Below are 22,685 nucleotides of genomic sequence, written 5' to 3'. Positions count from 1 at the left end.
CTCCATAATTTTCTTTATGCAGCATTTTGCACATTGTGCTGTCTGCCATTTGATACTTGAAAATATTTTCTGATAATATGACGACGATACTGGGATCATCACCTAATGTTTGGGATACTGTTAACCCAGGAAAGAGTGGGGTCTTTAAGAGATACCGGGAGTCAATCTTTCTCTGAGATTTTCTGCCTTTTAAAGAACAGCCCGCTGAATGCTCATCCAGCTTATATGTGCAATTGTAGTATTATCATAGTCTGCCATTGTAGCTGTAATTAACAAAACCTAATTCTAGCACAGTCTGAGATCACAGACCCGAGTTTGTGCTCTTACCATCTGATCAGTGTGTGGTCCTTCCCTATACCATTCAGATCTATTGTCTAACCTCTTTGTCAGACCTGATGAAAGCAGAGTGTGTGGTTAACTACTGCTGACCCTTATACTGAAGCCCTGTGCTAGTTAAAGGCCTCATCTCTACAGTTGCTATGGAAACTGTCCCCTTCTCCCTACAGCCTATTCTGGCTTTCTGCCTCCACGTGGCACTCTTGTCTGATTGCAGAAGAGTAGGCCTGCACATCTCTCCAAGCTTTGCCAGATTCAGATTTGCAAATGGCGGGGCAGAGATGTAGCAGAATATTGTTTTAGTGGCATGTAGGGTGAGGCACCACCACCATCTGATATTTGTCCTTCACTGCTACAAAAAGGATTTTCAGGGCCATGTCCATTCTTTTAAATTGAGATATAACTGACATATGATATTACATTAATTTCGGGTAGGACCATATCCAAATTGACTGCAGAGTGGACTGGCTATTTTACTATCAAACATGCTCCACGATAAGGACTAGGACTGCAGTGAGGCACTTAATATGCAGGCCCTGTCCAATCCTCCTCAGGGTCTCCAGAGAGGAGGTGGAACAGAGTCAGGAACTGTGCTCCTTTCTACCCTGTACCATCCTGAAAGTGTAAGGCAAATGAGACCAAAAGAAAACAACAACAACAACAACAACAAAACAGTGCTGCTAGAGCCCTATGGTGAAAGACAGGTTCTCTATCGGATACATACATGTACAGAATGATTCAGAATCTCGGGTAAAAGAAGATGCCGGAGTACAGAATAGGTGATGGGGACACACTGAAGAACAGGGGAGAGTAGACTTAACAGCACACACCATACTTACAATAACGTTCTAGTCAGTCATAAAACAGTGCCAGCCTCTTCAGTCCTCTTTCGCATCCCCTGGTTTTTTGTTATTTGTTTTTTGGACAGGTCAGCATCTACTTCGGTTCAAACACTGCCCCTTCTGTTTTGGGAATTCCCTGGGGGAAATAATGCCACTGTCTCCCAAGGTTACCCAACTCACTGTGTCACATTACTTGTCGTTGGGAAGGTCTTTCCTGGGTTTTACTCGAATCCCCCTTGCTGCAGTCTGAGCTCATTGCACTGGAGTCCTGCACTCAGCAGAGATGGAGACTAGCCAACCACTATCTTCGGAATAACAACTCACCAGGGACTCTGGGCTGGAAGGTCATTCTGTCCCTCCAGTACTGCGCAGCCTTCCTGAGCATTCCCAGGGCCTGGGGCAATAAGGACAAGTAAACCGAGGATGGAATCTAGGACCCTGGCAGGCAGTGACAAAAAAAAAAAGAAAAAGAAAAAGAAAGAAAAAAAGAAAAGAAAAAAGAAAGAAAGAAAGAAAGAAAGAAGGAAAGAAGAGAAAAGAAGAGAAGAGAAAAGAAAAGAAAAGAAAAGAAAAAAGAAAAAAGAAAAAGGGGGAAAAAAACCACACCAGATAATGATAATACAGCGGCACAGATGGAGACAACGCTATAAACTGGGAGACAGGGAGGGACAATATGGCTCCCCTCAGTTTGGGCCAGGCTGCGGAATTGCCAGACAGTACTTATCCGGGAAACATCCTAACTAGAAGCTTCTTCCGGCGCCAAGGCAATCGACTCGCCCCTCCACCCGGTCCCTCAGAGCCCCACCCCTGCCCAAGTCGGAGTGGGCGCTCCCCGTGGAAAACGAGCGGGGGCTGATGCGGGCGGCCACCACCCCAAGACCAAGGGAGTCCGCAAGGCCGGAGTGTCGCTGCCCTAACCCTGCCCCTGCGGCGCCAGAGCTCCACCCCCTGACAGGCAGCAGCCAATGAACGGTTCTTGCCGCCGGCCTTTAAGAACGGCGCACACTCTGCCTGCAGCGGACGCTGCCGGCCTAGCACTCCAACGGAGTTTCCATGGAGACCGAGGCTGGGCCCGGGCGGCCTAGCGGCGTTGCCATGGAGACAAGTCCCGGGCTGGGGCTCCGAAGCCCCGGCGCTCCGCTAGCTCAGAACCCCGCGGAGCCGCTGTGCGAGGCCGGAGCCGCAGTGGCGGCAGCACGCTGGGACCTGCGGAAACACTCTTTGCTCATCGTGATCGGCGATATTGGTACAGAGAGTCAGCTGAGGGCCGTGCGGGCCCACCTTGAACAAGGTGAGCCGCTGTCCTGGCTGTGCTCGGGGCATCCTCCATCCCGTGCTTTTCCGCCATCTGTGTGTACGTCTGCATTCTCCATCCCTAGGTTGCACTTCCTGAGATCTGCCCTCCCTTGTTAATCTGAATCATCAGTGCATGTCACCTGCATCTTCCATGTCGTGCATAGCCTCTCTAGCTACTAACATCTCTCTTTCCCCATCCCTCCCGTACACCCCAAGGCGTTCCGCAATCTCCCTGAGGCAGGGGAGCTCTATACAGTCCCTGGGGCCACTCTGGTCACACCCCTCCCACCCGCAGTGTCTCGGGTCGGATGTCTTGAAAGTCCTTACCACCCCCTGGAGAGTCCATGTTCCTACCTTAGTTTCTTCTTTAGGTCCCTGAACAGGAACAGTGTGCTTTCTGAACGTCCCAGACAAATCTTAAATCTCTCAGTGCCAGCGGTAAACCTGAGAGAGTGACCTTCGTGGCCACTATCTCCTCAGCCCTCACCTCCCTCTCCAGTTGCCTGCCTGTGGCGCAGTGCTGCGGAGCCACCTGCGGGTGGAAGCAAGCCGCGGAGGGGTGGAGGCAAAGAGGGGGCATAGAAGGAGAGACTAGAATACTATTTAGCTGTAAAGACCAAGAAGGCAGCCCCCAGTATCTGGGAACTGGCCCTTGAGTGTCACTTCTATCACAATTGGGCAATTCTGCAAGAAAATTACTACATACAAACTCATTAATGACCAAGTTTAGCCTAACCTCTGCCCTTCTTTCTCTGGCTCAGGCAAAGCTCAAGAAAGACACAGGATGGGAAATAGACATAGGCACTAGCCACCTTTCTTAAAGACGTCACTGAGGCTGATCATGGCAATCCTTATCCTCTCCCTGTCCTCATGAGCTTGGAAGTATTCCCCTAAGTCCATCCCCATTGACCTTATCTAGAGCCCTCTCTTTTTTTTTCTCTCTCTCTCTCACAGGGATTCTCTCCTGGAACGTTGACTTATCATCCTTTGACTTGAACCAACAATTGAGACTCTTCATTACCCGGCACCTAGCTCACTTCTCCTCAGAGGTCAAAGGTTAGGACTAGTGTCATTTGTCTCAAGTTCTTGGGGTGAGGGCTGGTTACAGAATGTCAGAGGTCCAGTCTCCCTGGCAGAGCTGGCTTTGTGGGAGGTTTGGGTCAGGCAGAAGGGAGGGACTACTGAGGGGAAAGTTGGAAAGCTAAGAGGCTATCCTCCGCATACCCAGGACTCTTTGCATACACATGGTATGATGGTGGAGGGAGCCTGGAGAACAGAATTTCTACCTGACAAGAGGGTGGTTTATGGACAGCTGTTGACATGCACTAAGGGAATGAGGTACTTCTCTTGAGTGATTAATCATCTCCCATGCAAAAATCCACTCTTTTGTGTGTGTGTGTTCCTCTTTCTGTATATCCTAGCCTCCTTGCTTCCCTTTATAGAGACCTGTGAGTGCCCCAGTTACCTTCCCGGATCTTTGCTTAGCACCTTTCCCTCAGTCTACACAACCCCACCCTCCAGGTTTCAGGATTCCTTGTTCCTCCTTTGGGTCATCCAACAGCTCTTGAGAACAGAGCAGAATCCTGGTCCTAAAAGCTGATGAGCACCATGAAATCCAGGGTTGAAGCAGGGTCTCCTGGATTGCCGTTACAAGAGATAGTCACACTCTGAGGTTTGGCTCCAAAATCCAGGTCCACAGGATTCAATTTCCCATTCTGCTGAGTGGGAGAAATGAGTTAGGAATTTGAGAAAATATTTCAGGCAATGTCATTCCAAGGCAGTATCTGTGGGGAGACTGCAGAAAGGCCTATATCCCACTATAAAAATGTTGGGCATCTGGTCATGCTATCGGTAAATGCTGACACACCAATCCATGTGCCAGTGCCTTTATGGAAAATAAAATCCATCCAACTCAACAGTCACTGCCACCAGATGACTGAATTCTTATACAGATAAGTCTCAATTATCCAGTGTAGTGGGTAATCACCAACCCTTCTCTTCCTATTCCTCCTGCTAACTGCCACATTTTTAGTCATTTCCCTGATCACTGACTCTTCTAGAGACGTTCCTAGAGAGAGGAGATGAGAGGGTTAATATGACCGATGTTCCATTATCTTAGGAATATGTGCAGCATTTTAAAAAATGTGAAGCTGGCATCTCTTTGATGTGACTGGCTTCCTGTGAAGCTAGCCACTCACTGTTTTGAGACTGCCTTCTGTTTAGAATTATTCATGTCATGGCTTCCTCCATTAGCACTGATGATTGAAAATCGACAGTTTTGCCATTTATTACTCCTACCATCTCTGGTGCAAGCTGGATAAGGGGATGACAGTGGATAAAATTAATGACTGAATTGAAGTTTGGTGGGTATGTGCTGATGTTAACAATTCACACTGAATTCTCTAATTTTGTCCTTTGGGCCACAGAAACTTAAGAGTAGGCCGCGTTCTGGAATGGTGTAAGAATGAAGAAAACTTAAAGCAAAATGCTTAGCCATTCTTCAGATTAACATTCAGGGATGCTTGGAAAGATGCTTACAGATAGATGCATAGTTACGCTCAGGCATTTCTCAGAAATAACCTCTAATATATAAACACCTACTTGATCTTTATAATCAGTTTCGCCATGGCGTCCTTCAGGGGCCTAGGACCATGCTCCTAAGATCAGGGCTCACTTTAGTCTACTGGATTTTTTTTTTTTTTTTAAGGTTTGGACATTTTCATGGTGGCCTATGTCCCTGGAGAACAGTGGAGAATTTCCTGGAAAAACCCACATGGCTCAAGCCCACAGCCCCACCCCTGCTGGCTCTTCTTTCAGCTGTCCCCACAAACAACAGTCAGCCCAAAGCAGCTGCAGACACTGCCCCGCCCTTCAGCCTCCCATTTGCCAAGTAGCAAAGGGAACCAGGCTGCGGTGATGGGTTCAAGGGGATATGGTATGGCTTAATCCTTTCTGCCCAATCCACAGGCTAGGCAACCATCCCTCTCACCTCTCCTCAACCCTGGGACAAAAGGCTGAGAAAAGGGACAAATACATATCCTACAGTGTCAGGGCAAGTGCAATCATTCCTATCCACTCTCCACTCTTCACTCAAACACAGAAAAGGAAGGACCCACTGATGGAGTGTCAGTGGCCCAGCTCCTTCTAGTGGTCAAATCTGGTAAAACTTTCCAAGGTGAATTTTGAGCCAGGTAGTCTCCAGTGGTGACTTGGAGCCTAACTTTCTAATCCTGCAGAAAATCTGGAGCTTCCAAGCATTATGAAACAGACCCAGAAACTATTAGGACAGTGGAAAACTGAGTTTAAACAACACTCTGATACTTTTATTATTGAGCACCTATAGGAAAGGGAGAGACTTTCCTAATTTATAATTGATGATTGATATTCTAAGACTCTAAGAAACATACACTGAAGGATCAGTTTGTAGGCCTTCTGTGTGAGTCTCCACTAACATTAATGTGCTCTAAAAGTGGTATTTCTGTTCCTTCTGCAAACATGAAAGCCGTTGTGAATTAATACAGTAGTTCATTGGCCCCTACAACTCGGGGTTCTGCCTTGCTGTCTGAACCAGGAAAGCAACGAACATGAAAGTACTTAACTTCCTATAGGCACCTCCAGCTTTGGGTTTACCTGGGAGCTAGGGGGTACTCTAGAGTTGGTCTGGTCTGAGATTCTGGTTTTAATCTCAATTTGATTCTGATCATAAGTCTACAAAAAGGAGACAAAATTCCAGTGGCATTTGTGCGCTGCAGGGTTAGGATTCTAGGAATGAAGCGCTTTTTCATCTTTTATGCCATTCATTCCTCACTGCATTATTAGATGATGGTATTAATACTATACTCATTTTATAGTTCAGGAAACAAGCTTTCAGAGAGGTTAAGTGGCTTGTTTAATGGCATGACCGATAAATTGGTAGAGTCAGGTCTCAAATCCAGGACTTCTAGTTGCGTTTTATGTCTGAGCTCAGGCCTCTCTTTGGCATCTCACCATTTCATTGCAGCAGAGCCTAGGAACACAGCAGGTGGAGGGGCAGTTGTGGTGGGTGGCTGTTCAGAGGGTGAGGGTTGAAGGAAAACTCCAGTGTGAGTTGGAACAATGCCCAGGGTGTGGCCCTTAGGGGTAGCAGCTGAGAATAAGGGGGCTCTGCATTGGCTGGGAAATGTTATTTTGTTCTCTAGCCAAATGTCTACTCAAGTTTCCCTCTTAGCACACTTCAGAGAGCCCTAGAAAGCAGATAGGAGATAGAAGATTTGAAGTGGGAAGAAATACAAAATATGAAGTTGCCGAAGGGAAGTGTTTTCCTTTTGTGATGCTCAGAACTCAGCCTGGTTTGTGTTGTGTATCTCTGCAGATGGCCTCCTCAATCCAAATGGGGCTGTTGCCATGTTGCTGCTTTGCATCTCCGGATCTGAGCAAAGATTCCTCCTCCTCTGTTCCTCCCTGCCCCCCCTCCAGTCCTGGTGACTCAGCTCCTCCTCTCCTCTGGCTACAGTTAAGGGGGGGAGGGGGGATGCTGAGAGCAGAGACTATTTTGGCTTCTCTGACCTTCAAAAGCAGTTTTTGGCAGTCTGGGGCAGGGGTGGGGCTGGTGCTGGGGTTTGAGTGGGTGGATGTCAATGTGTGGAAGGCATTAGGAGTTGGCCAGAACTGGGGAGGGTTGATGGAAGAGAAGAGGGCAGGGAAGGACTCTATGGGAGCATGAGCATCACTGGGTTGGAACTGTATGCTAGAGTTCTCAAGATCGTCCCTTTGAGTCTTTTGAGTGCTGAAACAGAGGTAGAGACTAAGGGAAACAGCCAACAATGGAAGGATTAAGTTAGTGTAAGAGACATCAGAGAGAGAAATAGAAAAGTGCAGAGAAAAGGAGAGCACAGGGACCCAATACCCTACAAAGTCATAAGATTTTTTTTTTGATCCAAAGAGTACTTTATGTTGCACTTAATAATTGGCCTATAGTTAAAAAAAAAAAAAATCTCACTTGGGCCTGGGGCCCTGGTTATCCTCCTTGGTCATTTTTAACTCTCTCACTGAAAAGCAGAAAGCTCCCAGCCTCTTCAGATCTAAAGACCCAAGAATTCCAAGTATCAGTGCTAGTGTGGTTACTGTGCTGTGTTGCATTGACACAGAACTACATGCAGCTTCCAGAGTCCCTGTGCCCCACCCAGAAGGGCTAGGGACCATGTGTCTACTCCAGAATTTCAACCTACACTGTAACCTAAAATGAGACTTCTACCCTCCCTGGTTCCTGCAGATGTGGCTCAAAAGCCCACAGTGCTCACCACCCCATCCCCAGCCTTCATCTCAAGCAGTCCCCTCACTTTTATTCCATTCTTTCAGGTCCCCAACCCCTTTGTCTCCTGCTCCTCCAGGGATTGAAGGTCATTCCCTGGGTCTCAGGGGAGAGGCGGCAGATGGTTCCTGAGGGAAGGGGGAGGGCCCAGGCAGCCCACACCTCCTGTATCCCTGCAGTGTGTCATAGCACAGGACTTTGGTCTTTTGGCTGATGCTAAAAGGGCATTTCTTGATGAAGCAATGTTGAGGGGAGAAGGGCCTTATGGGCCATTGTAGACCACCGTGGCTCTTTGACTTACTAGACAACTCCTCAGCCCCCCCCCCCCCCCCCAGCCAAGCAGAAGCATCAGAGCACTGACACTGTGAAGGCAAATAAACAGTTAAGTCTCCAGTGCCTCGTCATGGACCAGCCCCTCTTCCCCGCCCAGGCGCCGCCCTCCCCATCAAGCCCCCCCACCCCCACTCCCACCCCAAGTGCGGCAGACTCTTCCCTGAAGCTGCCGGCTGAGGCCGGAGCTGCAGCCTCCATGAGGGGCTCCCGCCCACACCCCAGGGTAAGAACCAAACCAAAGGGCTTTGCATGGGGATGGGGGAATGCTGTGGTAGGGGTAGCGGGAAAGGAGTTGATACCTAATCTTGTGTGTTTGGAATTAGCCCAGCAGGGTGGGCAGACTGGGGGGACAGAGAGAAAAGATGAACATTACTGGCTGTGGGGTCAGCTTGGACCCAGGACCAGGCAGAGGCCAGTGGGGCCGGGACTGTGACAGTCCACCTCTCAGGCTGGGCTGGGTTGGGAGACATCAGCCTAGGGGCAGTAGCAGAGGGTGGTGTCTCCGGTTATGCCTGGTAGCCCGTGGTGCTGGAGGACTTTGGGGGCTATGTCTTTGGGCAGAGGCAGAAGAATCTGAAGGAAAGGCGGATGTTATGGGAATGCGCCTAATGGGAGGGTCTCTGGTGTCAGCTGCTGGATTGCTCAGCTGCTTCAATGCTGGGGGTGAGCGGGATAGCGAGTTTTTGCCAAGTAAGGCAAGGTGGGGGACACTGTGGAAAAAAAGGGAAGAAAGGGTCACTAAGACGTGGCACGCGCCTCTTCATAGACCAACCTATTTGCAGCGGCACCCCCCACCCCCCATTCCCTGTAAACGGCTTGAGACTGGGACTCTAAGCCCCCGCTTCTGGCTCCCTCTGGAGATTGAGAGGCCACTAGGGAGATTGAGAGCACTCCCTCCCCGGCAGCTGCCCCGCATTCCCAGTCCTGTCAAACCCACAGGTTCCAAGTCTCAACCCCACCCCCACCCCATCGCCGCTTCTCTTCCCAAGATGGGGGCTCTGGAACAGAGGCGCCAGTTTCTTCTCCCTCTCTTGTGTCCCCCCCTCCTCACCCCCCATGCAGAGGCAGCCAAGAAAATGACTTGTCATGCTGGGGTGGGGGGTGGGGGCGGAGCTGGAGCCTGAGCTCAGCGCGCACACTCACACACACTCACACACTGCGGCAAACTGCAGCTGCCCAAGCGGCCCCCCCTCCCCTTCTGCCTCACTGCGGAGACACCTGCCCTCCTGCCTGCTCAGCGTTGGCGGCCCAGGCCACCCCCACAGCATCACTGGCCAAGGGGAAGTGTCCCTGCCTCATATGAAAGAAAAAGGAAAAACAAGTCAATTCCCTTCAGTGGGATTGCTGGGGGAGCAGAAAAGAGAAATAGGGCTTTCTCCTAGGCCTCAAAAGGGTGCATGATATAGACCATGTAGTTGCCAGTCAGAACTGGAGAGCACATGGGTGAAGAACAAGGTCTTTCACCAAGACGTTAACTGGAATCAGAGAAGTCTAGTAGTTATACACAAGGGACTGTGAGGAATGGTCAACTGGTGGAGGAAGAGTGGTAAATAGAAAACAAATCAGTCTGTACCACAGATTTCTTCTTTCAGACCATTCTAGCTCGAATGTGTGACCTTGTGTGTATATGTCGCGGGTAGGGTAGGCTTTGCCCTTTTAAATCTGAACTACTTACGACTAGCCTAGGGCTAGCCTGGCCCTTCCCTGAACCTTGATACCCCTCATCTGCCCAAGAGCTGCCCCAGCCTGTCTCTAAGGTGGTTCTCATCCTCTGAACTGACCTCAAAGCTTCCCACAGTTCCCAAATTAATAGAAGAGAACCCTTGAACTCTTCTCCACCCACCCACTATGAGGTTTGTTCTTTGGACACATCTACAGTTCATTTCCCCTGCAGCTGCAAGTGCAGCCCTCTGCTGCCAGATTTGCCTGATCCTGGCACTGTGATTCTTCCTCTTAACAAAGGCCCTGGCCCCAGGCTCCTCATGCCTAAGCCCCAGAAAGAGGAAAGAGCTGGATCACAGAAGAGGGTCTAGGGGACAGATTATGAGCACTCCCACCAATATCTTTCAGACAGCTCACTCCCGGGCCATCTGTTCAACTCTCTTTCTGCAAGGTAACGCCGCTGTGTGCAGCAGTTAGGAAGGGCAGGAGCAGGGGATGGCAGCATCCTCCATTATCTTGTAACCTGCCACTTTCTTTCTTTGCTGCATTGCTCAGTGTTTCATGTGAGTCTGCAAGAGGGAAGCAGACAGGGCATTTGAGGCTGTTTTGTCTTTCTCCATGGCCTGGGGAACACTCTGAATCTCTCCTTCCTTATTTGTGTCTTGTTTGTGGACCCCTAACTCCCATCTCCATCGCAGAGGGCTCATAGGAGAGGGGCAAGGATGAGAGAAGAAACTGTTCACAAGGGATGGGTTGTGGGGCAGTGTACCAGGCCTCTCTTGTGCCTGGGGACATGGAGGTGAGGTGGGAGAGGGAGCTGTAACCTTTGGTGGTGGGAACAGCATGATTGTGTGCATGCTTGTGAGCTCAGGCTTGGCCTCTGAAGAACTAGAGAACAGAACAAGAAATTATACTCCTATTTCTGATCTTTGAATTGTAAAAATCCAAGGGTTCAGATAAATAGAAACAGTCTTTTGGAAAATGGGAATTCTGGCCTTGGATGGGGAATGGAAAGGAGGATGGGGAGTCTGTAGACACTGCAAAGTGCCCATCTCCATGTTTCCAGGCACTCTACTGGCATGAAAGCCCAGGGCAGAGGCAGGCTAGTGAGGAGAGAGCTGAGTAAGCATCACAACCCCAGGAGCCCTCCCTCCAGCTGAGCCCCCCATCCCCAGGCAGCACCAGGAGCTTAGTGCTCTAGAGGGACAAAAGCTTCTTGTCAATAGGGCAGCCTGAGGCAGGAGTTTCAAGCGGAGGGGGTGGGGGTACCAGACTGAGCAGGCAGAGGGTGTGGCAGATGAAGGGAGGAGAGAAGACAGTCAGTGTGGGTGAAGGGAGGAGGAAACCCTGACAGGGAAGGGCTGGAGGAGCCAGTTCTTAGACCTTACTCAGCAGTATCCAAAGTGGCAGGATCTAAGGATTGCTAGCCTCCTCTTTCCCCTCAGCTCCATTTTCTGACTGTACATTCTTTTCTCTCCTTTCCCACACAATGCCTCTTCCCTTTTACTATACCCACTCTCTTCAATACAAAATCCTGCATCTCTCCCTCAGGCCAGAGGACCCTCTGCCACCAGAGTGAGATCCTTGAGACCGTCATCCTGGTAAACCCCAGTGCCGACAGCATCAGCTCTGAGGTAAGGCCAGGGCCTGTGCCTTGCCACAAGGGCTTGTTGGAAGTGCTGTAACCCACCCCTGCCAGTACTACTGCTGAAAGGCCAAGAATTCCCAGACTTGGCTTTGAACCATCTAGGCTGCTTTATGATCCCCAGCCTTACACTGGAGGTGTTGTGGGCCTACTAGTGGGGAGCATGTCTTTGCAGTACTAAGGGGAACCAGGAACATCCAGCGCCCTTCCCTGAGTTTCCCACATCCATGACCACTCTTGTCCTTCCATTATAGGTTCACCATCTCCTTAGCAGTCAATCAGCTCACAAACTACTGATCTTGAGTGGGCAAAGTTTAGAGCCCGGGGGAGACCTTATCCTACAGAGTGGCACCTATTCTTATCAGAACTTTGCCCAGGTCCTTCACAACCCAGAGGTAAGTGCCATGTCTGAGTCTGGGAGGAATGAAAACTGGGGTAGGACTGGGGCTGTGGGGAGGGATCCAAGGATGGGAAATCTCATGTTGCTTGAAGGTTGGGAACTCTGGCGGAAAAATAGGAGGTGATCACCTCGCAAAGAGGTGGAGACTAGCAGATTGAATCTGAGTTGGGTTAAGGCAACCCCAGCTGTTTACCTGACCTGATCAGCCTTTCATCTCCCATTCCTCTAGATTGCCCAATTGCTCAGCAATAGAGACCCTGGAATCCAGGCCTTCCTCACTGTTTCCTGCTTAGGGGAGGGAGACTGGAGCCACCTGGGACTATCCAGTTCCCAAGAGACCCTGCACCTCCGACTAAACCCTGAGCCCACACTGCCCACCATGGATGGTGTGGCCGAATTCTCCGAGTACGTCTCTGAGACTGTGGATGTGCCATCTCCCTTTGACCTGCTAGAGCCCCCGACCTCAGGGGGCTTCCTGAAACTCTCTAAGCCTTGCTGCTATATCTTCCCGGGTGGCCGTGGAGACTCTGCCCTCTTTGCCGTTAATGGTTTCAACATCTTGGTGGATGGTGGCTCTGATCGCAAGTCCTGCTTCTGGAAGCTGGTGCGGCACCTGGACCGCATTGACTCAGTGCTGCTCACACACATTGGGGCAGATAACCTGCCAGGCATCAATGGACTCCTGCAGCGCAAAGTGGCAGAACTGGAGGAGGAGCAGTCCCAGGGCTCCAGCAGCTACAGTGACTGGGTGAAGAACCTCATCTCCCCTGAGCTTGGAGTTGTCTTCTTCAATGTGCCTGATAAGCTGCGGCTGCCTGATGCCTCCCGGAAAGCCAAGCGCAGCATTGAGGAGGCCTGCCTCACTCTGCAACACCTAAACCGCCTGGGCATCCAGGCCGAACCTCTGTACCGTGTGGTCAGCAACACCATTGAGCCACTGACCCTCTTCCACAAGATGGGTGTAGGACGGCTGGACATGTATGTCCTCAACCCTGTCAAGGACAGCAAAGAGATGCAGTTCCTCATGCAAAAGTGGGCAGGCAATAGTAAAGCTAAGACAGGCATTGTGTTGGCTAATGGGAAGGAGGCTGAGATCTCAGTGCCCTACCTGACTTCTATCACGGCTCTGGTTGTCTGGCTACCAGCCAATCCCACTGAGAAGATTGTACGTGTGCTTTTTCCAGGGAACGCACCCCAGAACAAGATCCTGGAGGGCCTGGAAAAGCTTCGGCACCTGGACTTCCTGCGGTACCCTGTGGCTACACAGAAAGACTTGGCCTCTGGGGCTGTGCCTGCCAACCTCAAACCCAGCAAAATCAAACAGCGGGCTGACAGCAAGGAGAGCCTCAAGGCCACTGCCAAGACAGCTGTAAGCAAGCTGGCCAAACGGGAGGAGGTGGCTGAAGAGGGAGCCAAGGAGGCCCGCTCAGAACTAGCCAAGGAGTTAGCCAAGACAGAGAAAAAAGTAAAAGAGTCATCTGAGAAGCCCCCAGAGAAGCCTACCAAGCCTGAAAGGGTGAGGACAGAGTCGAGTGAGGCACTGAAGGCAGAGAAGCGAAAGCTGATAAAAGACAAGGTAGGGAAGAAGCACCTAAAAGAAAAGATCTCAAAGCTGGAAGAGAAAAAAGACAAAGAGAAAAAAGAGATCAAGAAGGAGAGGAAGGAGCTCAAGAAGGATGAAGGAAGGAAGGAGGAGAAGAAGGATGCCAAGAAAGAGGAGAAGAGGAAAGATACCAAACCTGAGGTCAAGAAAATTTCCAAGCCAGACCTGAAGCCCTTTACCCCTGAGGTACGTAAGACCCTCTACAAAGCCAAGGCCCCTAGCAGGGCCAAAGTGGACAAGAGTCGGGCTGCCCGTGGGGAGAAGGAGCTGTCCTCTGAGCCCCGGACACCCCCAGCCCAGAAGGGGGCTGTACCACCTCCAACAGTCAGTGGGCACAGGGAGCTGGCTCTGTCTTCACCAGAGGATCTCACACAGGACTTTGAGGAGATGAAGCGTGAGGAGAGAGGGTTGCTGGCTGAACAAAGGGACCTAGGACTAGGAGAGAAACCACTCCCTCCAGACACTGCAGAGGAGGGACCCCCAAGCACAACCGGCCAGGAGATACCACCCTCTGTTCCACAGCTGGAACAAGAAGAGCCTATGATGAAGGAGAAAGAGATTGTCCCAGACATCCCTGAAGAACAAGGTAGCAAGGATAGAGGCCCAGACTCTGGGGCTGAAACAGAGGAAGAGAAAGATACCTGGGAGGAAAAGAAGCAGAAGGAAGCAGAGAGGCTCCCTGATAAAATAGAAGCCAGAGAGGAAAGTGAACCTGAGGTAAAGGAGGATGTGATAGAGAAGGCTGAGTTAGAAGAAATGGAGGAGGTGCACCCTTCAGATGAGGAGGAAGAGGAAGAGACAAAGGCTGAAGGTTTTTACCAAAAACATACGCAGGAAGCCTTGAAGGCAACTCCAAGGATCAGGGAGGCCCTCGGGGGCCCGGAAGTAGGACTCCAGGGCAAAGCTCCTGAGAAGGAAACCTCATCATTCCTAAGCAGCCTGGCCACACCTGCAGGAGCCACTGAGCATGTCTCTTACATCCAGGATGAGACAATTCCTGGCTACTCAGAGACAGAGCAAACCATCTCAGATGAGGAGATTCATGATGAGCCGGAGGAACGTCCAGCTCCACCTAGATTTCCTACAAGTACCTATGACATCCCTGAGCCTGAGGGTCCTGGCCCCTTTGAGGCTAGCCAGCCTACAGACAGTGTTGTTCCTGTCACCTCCAGCAAAGGCTATGGAGCAGCAGAGACTGAACTCACCTACCCCCCCAACATGGTGGCCGCCCCTCTGGCTGAAGAGGAACACGTGTCCTCGGCCACCTCAATCACTGAATGCGACAAGCTTTCTTCCTTTGCCACATCCGTGGCTGAGGACCAATCTGTGGCTTCACTCACAGCTCCCCAGACAGAAGAGACAGGCAAGAGCTCCCTGCTGCTCGACACAGTTACAAGCATCCCCTCATCCCGCACTGAAGCCACTCAGGGCTTGGACTATGTGCCATCGGCTGGTACCATCTCACCTACCTCTTCACTGGAAGAAGACAAGGGCTTCAAATCACCACCCTGTGAGGATTTCTCTGTGACTGGTGAGTCAGAGAAGAAAGGAGAGATTGTAGGGAGAGGCTTGCCTGGAGAGAGAGCCGTGGAAGAGGAAGAGGAGGAGACCACAAATGTAGAGATATCTGAGAAACTTCCCAGCCAGTTTGGAACCCCGGTGTTTGGTGTCCCTGGGCATACCCTACATCAAGGGGAACCAGTCCTTGGAGAAGTGGAGGAGCGCTGCCTTAGCCCAGATGACAGCACAGTGAAGATGGCCTCTCCTCCACCATCTGGCCCACCCAGTGCCACCCACACACCCTTTCATCAGTCCCCAGTGGAAGAAAAGTCTGAGCCCCAAGACTTTCAGGAAGCAGGCTCCTGGGGAGGAATTAGGAGTACACCAGGTATGGGCAAGGAAGATGCTGCAGAGGAGATAGTTAAGACAGGGCCTGAAGAGGTCACATTGGAGGAGGGAAAGGTGCCTCCTCCCAGGAGCCCCCATGCCCAGGAAGCACCTGTCAGCATCGTTGGAGAACATACAGGCTGCACTATCCAGCTGTTGCCAGAACAGGACAAAGCAATAGTCTTTGAGACTGTGGAGGCAGGAGAGCCCACAGGCCCAATTCTGGGAACAGAAGCTCTTTCCAGAGATTTGAGAACGTCACTCCAAGAATCTAGTGAAACTCAGAAAGATGGGGTGCTCCAGTTTCCTGACCAAAGCCTCTCCCCTGAAGATGCAGAGTCCGTATCTGTACTCAGTGTGGTCTCACCAGACACAGCCAACCAAGAAGCCATCCCCAGGTCTCCCTGTGGCCTGACAGAGCAGCACCTACACAAAGACCTTTGGCCAGAGGTATCTCCAGAAGACACCCAGTCACTTTCTCTCTCGGAAGAGAGTCCCAGCAAGGAGACCTCTCTGGATATCTCTTCTAAGCAGCTCTCTCCAGAAAGCCTTGGCACCCTCCAGTTTGGGGAACTAAGTCTTAGAAAGGAAGAAAAGGGGCCTCTGATACAGGCTGAGGACACCTCTCGGCACCTAGTGCGTACATCTATTCCAGAACCCTGTGCAGCCACACTGTCACCTCCCACAGATGGGACCACTGGTTACTCTGTACTGGCAGACATCACAGATAAGAGCCCTGATGGAAAGTTACCTACCAGCTCCTTCTCTCACTCTACATTGTTGGGAGATGAGAAGCACTCACCTGGTGTGATCACAAGCCCTGGTGAACACATTCTGACACCTGACAGCTCCCTCACCAAGAGTCCTGAGTCTTTGCCAAGCCCTGCCATGGAGAGCATTGCCATGGAGTGGGAAGGTAAAGTTCCAGAGTTGAAAGACAGAACCCCAGAGCAGAGGGACAAGGGACCTGAACCAAAAGATGAAGTCTTACAGCAGGACAAAATTCTGGAGCAGAAGGATGACATTGTAGAGCAAAAGGATACAGCCATTGGCCAGAAAGATAAGGCTCTGGAAGAGAAGACTAAGGCTGTAGAGCAGCAGGATAAAGCTTTAGAACAAAAAGGCAGAGACTTAGAACAAAGGGACATAGCCCTGGAACAGAGGGACAAGGCCCTGGAATCAAAAGACAAAGACTTAGAACAAAAAGACAAGGTTCTGGAACAGGAGGACAAGATCCCAGAAGAAAAAGGCGAAACCTTAGAACAAAAAGTCAGAGACGTTGAGCATAAAGACAGGGCTCCAGAGGACAAGGTCCCTGAACTGAAGGGCAAGGCCTTAGGACAGACAGACGAAGTCCCTGAGCAGGAGGACAAGGCCCATGGACAGAAGGATAAGGCCTTAGAACAAAAAGACATAGACTCAGAACAAAAAGGCAAGGCCCAAGAACAGAAGGAGGAGGCCTTGGAAAAGAAGGATGAGGCCTTAGAACAAAAATACTGGGCCTTAGGACAGAAGGATGAAGCCCTGGAACAAAACAATAAGGCCACTGAACAGAAAGATAAGGCTCTGGAAGAGAAGGACAAAACTCAGGAGCAGGAGAGCCCAGTGCAGGAGGATAAAACCATGAAACCAAAGGAGAAGATCCTAGAGGAAAAATCTCCAGAAAAAGTTAAGGCTGTGCAACAGGAAGAAGAAGCTCTGCCAGAGAAGACCAAAGTTCTGGGGCTGGAAGAGAGCCCAGTGCATGAGGACAAGGCCCCGGATCAGGGAGAGAAGTACTGGAAGGAGCAGGATGTGGTACAGGATTGGCAAGAAACATCCCCATCCAGAGATGAGCCAGTTGGAGAACAGAAAGAGCCTGCCCGGACATGGGAGGACACATCTCCTGAGCAGGAGGACAGGTACTGGAGGGGCAGAGAGGATGTGGCCCTGGAACAGGACACATACTGGAGGGAGCTGAGCTGTGAGCGTAAGGTCTGGTTCCCTCATGAGCTGGATGGCCAGGGGGCCCGGCCACGGTACACAGAAGAGCGGGAGAGCACTTTCCTTGATGAGGGGCCAGATGATGAACAAGAAGTGCCCCCACTGGAGCACACGCCTCAGAGCCCCTGGGCCTCAGACTTCAAGGGTTTTCAGGAGCCCTCACCACAGAAGGGACTGGAGGTGGAGCGCTGGCTTGCTGAGTCACCAGTTGGGCTGCCTCCAGAGGAAGAAGACAAGCTGACCCGTTCCCCTTTTGAAATCATCTCTCCTCCAGCCTCCCCACCTGAGGTGGTTGGACAGAGGGTTCCTCCAGCTCCTGGACAAGAAAGCCCTATCCCAGAGCCTGAGCCCATGCTACCCATGAGGAACGAACCCACCACCCCCTCATGGCTGGCTGACATCCCACCATGGGTGCCCAAGGACAGACCCCTGCCCCCTGCACCCCTCTCCCCAGCTCCAGCTCCCCCCACGCCTGCCCCAGAACCACACACTCCTGCACCCTTCTCCTGGGGCACCACTGAGTATGACAGTGTGGTGGCTGCAGCACAGGAGGCAGCAGCTGAGTTGGAAGGTGGGCCATACTCTCCCTTGGGGAAGGACTATCGCAAGGCTGAAGGGGAGACAGAAGAAGAAGGTGGGGCTGGGGCTCCTGGCAGCAGCCCTCAAAGCTCAAAGGTTCCAGAGGCCAGTGAAAGCCATCCCACCAAGGAGCCCGAACAGATAGAACCTGAGCAGAGAGAGCCCACACCCTATCCTGATGAGAGAAGTTTCCAGTACGCAGACATCTATGAGCAGATGATGCTTACTGGGCTTGGCCCTGCATGCCCCACTAGAGAGCCTCCGCTTGGGGCAGCTGGGGACTGGCCCCCACGCATCTCAGCCAAGGAGGAGGCTGCTGGCCGAAACCCATCTGCAGAGAAGGAGCTTTCATCTCCTGTCTCACCCAAGAGCCTCCAATCTGACACTCCAACCTTTAGCTATGCAGCCCTGGCGGGACCCACTTTACCCCCTAGGCAAGAGCCTGAGCCGGGTCCGAGTATGGAGCCCAGTCTCACCCCACCTGCAGTGCCCCCCCGTGTTCCTATCCCCCTGAGCAAAGGCCCAAGCCCCTCTCTTAATGGTAATATCCTGAGCTGTAGCCCAGATAGGAGAACCCCATCACCCAAGGAATCAGGCCAGGGTCACTGGGATGACAGCACTAGTGACTCAGAGCTGGAGAAGGGAGCACGGGAACAGCCAGAGAAAGAGGCCGAGTCCCCGAGTCCCCCTCACCCCATACCTGCAGGGCCCCCTACATTGTGGCCTGAAAGTGAGGCACATACCAGCCCTCCCTCGGACTCACACCTGGGCCCTGCCCGACCCAGCCTGGACTTCCCTGCTTCAGCCTTTGGCTTCTCCTCATTGCAGCCAGCTCCCCCACAGCTGCCCTCTCCTGCTGAACCCCGCTCAGCACCCTGTGGCTCCCTTGCCTTCTCTGGGGACCGAGCTCTGGCTCTGGCTCCGGGTCCCCCCACCAGAGCCCGGCATGATGAGTACCTCGAAGTGACCAAGGCCCCCAGCCTGGACTCCTCACTGCCCCAGCTCCCATCACCCAGCTCCCCTGGGGCTCCTCTCCTCTCCAGTCTGCCAAGACCTGCTTCACCAGCCCTGTCTGAAGGCTCCTCCTCTGAGGCCACCACACCTGTGATTTCAAGTGTGGCTGAGCGCTTCCCTCCTGGCCTGGAGGCTGCAGAACGGGGGTCTGGAGAGCTGGTCTCAGGAATGGAACCAGCTGCCCAAAGTCTCTGGGACCTCACTCCTCTGAGCCCAGCACCCCCAGCTTCACTGGACTTGGTCCCAGCGCCAGCTCCAAGCTTACCTGGAGACATGGATGACAGCACTCTGCCCTGCCGCCTGGAATGCACAGGAGCTGCCACCAAGAAGCCAAGCCCATTCCAGAGTCCCTCTGGGGATTGTGCCACCAATGGCCCAACTGAAACCAGCCCCAACCCCCCAGGCCCTGCCCTGGCCAAGGCTGAGAAAGAAGCAGCTGAGACTTGCCCTGCCTGGGAACGTGGGGCCTGGCCTGAGGGAGCCGAGAGGAGTTCCCGACCTGACACACTTCTTTCCCCTGAGCAGCCACTGTGCCCTGGAGGGGCTTCTGGAGGCCAACCCAGAAGTGTCTCCCCTGAGGTTGAGGCTGGGCCCCAGGGATGTGCTGCTGAGCTCCGGCCCCACCGAGGGGAACTCTCCCCATCTTTTCTGAACCCACCGCTGCCCCAATCCACAGATGAAGGTGACCTCTCAACTGAAGATGCTCGGCTAGTAGGGAGGGGAGGGCGGCGCCGGGCAGGGGGCCCAGGGGCCACAGGGGGCCCGTGCCCTGTGGCTGATGAGACACCCCCAACATCAGCCAGTGACTCAGGCTCCTCACAATCAGATTCTGATGTTCCACCAGAAACTGAGGAGTGCCCATCCATCACAGCTGAGGCAGCTCTTGACTCAGATGAAGATGGGGACTTCCTGCCTGTGGACAAAGCTGGAGGGGTCAGTGGGACTCACCATCCCAGGCCTGGCCATGACCCACCACCTATCCCTCAGCCAGACCCCCGCCCATCCCCTCCTCGCCCTGATGTGTGCATGGCTGACCCTGAGGGGCTCAGCTCAGAATCTGGAAGGGTAGAAAAACTACGTGAGAAGGAGAAAGCACAGGGGAGAGTAGGGCGCAGGGCCCCAGGCAGGGGCAAGCCAGCATCTCCTGCCCGGCGTCTGGATCTTCGGGGAAAACGCTCACCCACCCCTGGTAAAGGGACTGCAGATCGAGCATCCCGGGTCCCACCCCGACCACGCAGCACTCCAAGCCAAGTCACCCCAGCAGAGGAAAAGGATGGACACAGCCCCATGTCCAAAGGCCTAGTCAATGGACTCAAGGCAGGATCATGTAAGTATAACATGAAAAGTTAGAGATTGTGGGTTGGGGTTGGGTGTGGCTGGTCAAAGACTCCAGGAGTAGGAGAAACTGTGGAAGATTGCTAAAAGTGTCTACTTTACCTCTCCAATGAGTCCTGGCTTGTCTCTACAGCGGCCTTGGGTTCCAAGGGCAGCTCCGGCTCCCCTGTATACGTGGATCTCGCCTATATCCCGAATCATTGCAGTGGCAAGACTGCTGACCTTGACTTCTTCCGTCGAGTGCGTGCATCCTACTATGTGGTCAGTGGGAATGACCCTGTCAATGGCGAGCCGAGCCGGGCTGTGCTGGATGCCCTGCTGGAGGGCAAGGCCCAATGGGGGGAGAATCTTCAGGTGAGTGGCAAGGGATGCCAAGGAGGAGGTCTGGTCAAAGCTTACTCAGTGGAACACAGTCTCTATTCATAAAAGAACTGAACCCTTTCTATGGGCAGTGGGACTACTTCCTAGACCATCAGGTGTGATGCCCCATCCCCCTCACTTACCTTCCCTTCATAATGTCACATCAGGCATGTCTTGTCTCCCTCCTAGGTGACTCTAATCCCTACCCATGACACGGAGGTGACTCGTGAATGGTACCAGCAGACTCATGAGCAGCAGCAACAACTGAATGTTCTGGTCCTGGCTAGCAGCAGCACCGTGGTCATGCAAGATGAATCCTTTCCAGCCTGCAAGATTGAGTTCTGAAAGAACCACACTCCTTTCCCCAGGAATCTGCTTCCCCAGCTCCCTTAGAGAATGGCTATTGCTGAGTCCGTTGGGGTTGAGGGACACGGGAGCTGGGGTGGGGGAGACGGGGCGGGATGTCTTGTTGTGGGAATTTGGGCTGGGTTAAATGGGAGAGGTTGTCCCTCCCCCTCATCCATACCCAACGGGATTTTCAAAACCAAAGGCAACAGGGATTGGATAGAGGGAGGGCACGAAATTAGGATAGGAGGTCATCTGATGCCTGAGAACTCTGGAGTGACACCCTCTCCTAACACTACCAAATGTTCGTATTGGGTGGGAAGGAAGGATGGGTCTCAGCAACCTCCTCCCTCATGGAGGGAGATCATATATCCCCAAGCCCAGGGACCTCTTTATCTCTATTTAGCAACCCAAGGAAGAATTTCCAGTAATAATTTATGTGACCTGGGGCAGGATTCTGTCAGTAAGGTACCCAGAGCTGCGCCCCTTCCTCCATCTCCCATTCCCTTACCCACCGGGGTCTGGGTTCCAGCAGGGGTCTAGGGGTAAACCACTGCTATACTGTCCCACTGCCCCCCACCATATCTGAATGTCTCAATGCAAAACTTGAAGCTCTTTTGACCAGCAGACTGGTGAGAGAAGAAAGTTGCTTATCCTCCCAGCCCCTGCTTCATACCATTCACATCCCAGAGCTGTGCCCAGACCAGGCCTATTGGGCAGCACAAGAGGGGCAAGGAGAGCCCAGCCCCAATCCCAGAATTCCTCCAAGCTCCCTGACCTTTTGACGTTTTCACCTACCCATTCCAATTATCCTCATCCCTTTTCATCCCCTGCTTGGCTTCTCTGCATGTGGTCATCTGCTGTGGCCTGGTGTGTAATGGGTTAAAAATAAGCCACTGCCTGACATCCCAACATTTGACACCCCAGCAATGTGTGACTCCCCCCAACATTCCACTATGCCATCCTGCAGCTGAAATGGGAACACTGGCTGCCTTTCCAGCCCTAAACTCTTGGACAGAGGATCTGGGAGGTAGAGGCTATGCCAGAGAACTTGGGGAAAATGAGAGGAAGGGAAGAGGGAGACAAAGCTGGGCTAAAGCTGAACTCCTACTGAGTAAGATGAAAACAGGCTGAAGAAACCACCCCAGGAGAGGACCTCTCCCCAAGCAAGCCAATGAGCAGCCCTGCCAGACTATCGCCGGACTGAGAAATCCAGACACTCGTCAGGGCTCGGCTTCTCTGCCAAAGGACTGTGTGGAAAATAATATGAGCCGGCCTGTGTTCTTCCTAGCTCCCACCCTCCCTTTGCTGCTGTGCTCTGCTCCTCCCCACACTTCCCTGCTATAGTTCCCAGCTGCTGTAATGGAGCCGCCTCCAACTCTAACAATAAAATCAAGTTCATTACAGATGCTGTCGTGAGGCTTAGGCTTTTTCTGACTCTACACATTGCTTAGTTGCTGGACCTTGGCTTCTACCTCTCTGCTTCTCCTGGCACTGTCATTGATTTTGATGTCTTTGATAACTGGAAGCAGCTCCAGGACCCAGGGAAGCCAGAGAACATCGGGTAGATAAGGGTAGAAAAGATATGGGGAGCCAGCATAATTTCTGAAAATGAGAATGCCAGAGTATGAGGAATAGGGGCCTAGGGTGGGGAGATACATTTGGTTTGGGGGAGGGAAGAGGGGCAGGGTGTCTGGGAAGGGGATCTGCATACTCTTGACTTGGGGTCAAGAGCTGAGGACTGAATAGCATCAGATACCCTGGATAAGGGAACA

At 52.3% G+C, this 22,685-nt stretch overlaps 2 protein-coding genes across 8 annotated transcripts in view; one reads left to right on the top strand and one right to left on the bottom strand.

Annotated features, from left to right (window-relative positions):
• TP53BP1 (tumor protein p53 binding protein 1) overlaps positions 1–1,623 on the bottom strand; it is a 93,381-nt gene extending 91,758 nt beyond the window's left edge. For 2 of the 7 annotated variants that reach the window (XR_008299205.1, XR_008299206.1), the window contains exon 1: positions 1,176–1,620. The gene's annotated coding sequence lies outside the window, so the exon portion shown is untranslated. Of the gene's footprint in view, positions 1–1,175 lie in introns of all 7 variants that reach the window. The other 5 variants (XM_015064853.3, XM_027067084.2, XR_003423065.2 and 2 more) reach the window with 4 other exon arrangements.
• Positions 1,624–2,164: 541 nt separating this feature from the next.
• Positions 2,165–22,316, top strand: MAP1A (microtubule associated protein 1A). The gene is made up of 7 exons (XM_015064852.3): positions 2,165–2,469; positions 3,429–3,530; positions 11,311–11,393; positions 11,659–11,799; positions 12,034–20,197; positions 20,339–20,559; positions 20,755–22,316. The coding sequence occupies exons 1-7, from the start codon at positions 2,232–2,234 to the stop codon at positions 20,908–20,910; spliced, it is 9,105 nt and encodes a 3,034-aa protein (XP_014920338.3). The 5' UTR covers positions 2,165–2,231; the 3' UTR covers positions 20,911–22,316.
• The last annotated feature ends 369 nt before the right edge of the window (positions 22,317–22,685 follow it).

Source organism: Acinonyx jubatus, chromosome B3 (assembly GCF_027475565.1).
Source record: "Acinonyx jubatus isolate Ajub_Pintada_27869175 chromosome B3, VMU_Ajub_asm_v1.0, whole genome shotgun sequence".
Lineage (NCBI taxonomy): Eukaryota > Metazoa > Chordata > Mammalia > Carnivora > Felidae > Acinonyx > Acinonyx jubatus.
Note: the sequence above shows the minus strand (reverse complement) of the source record. Positions and strands in the feature narration are given on the sequence as shown.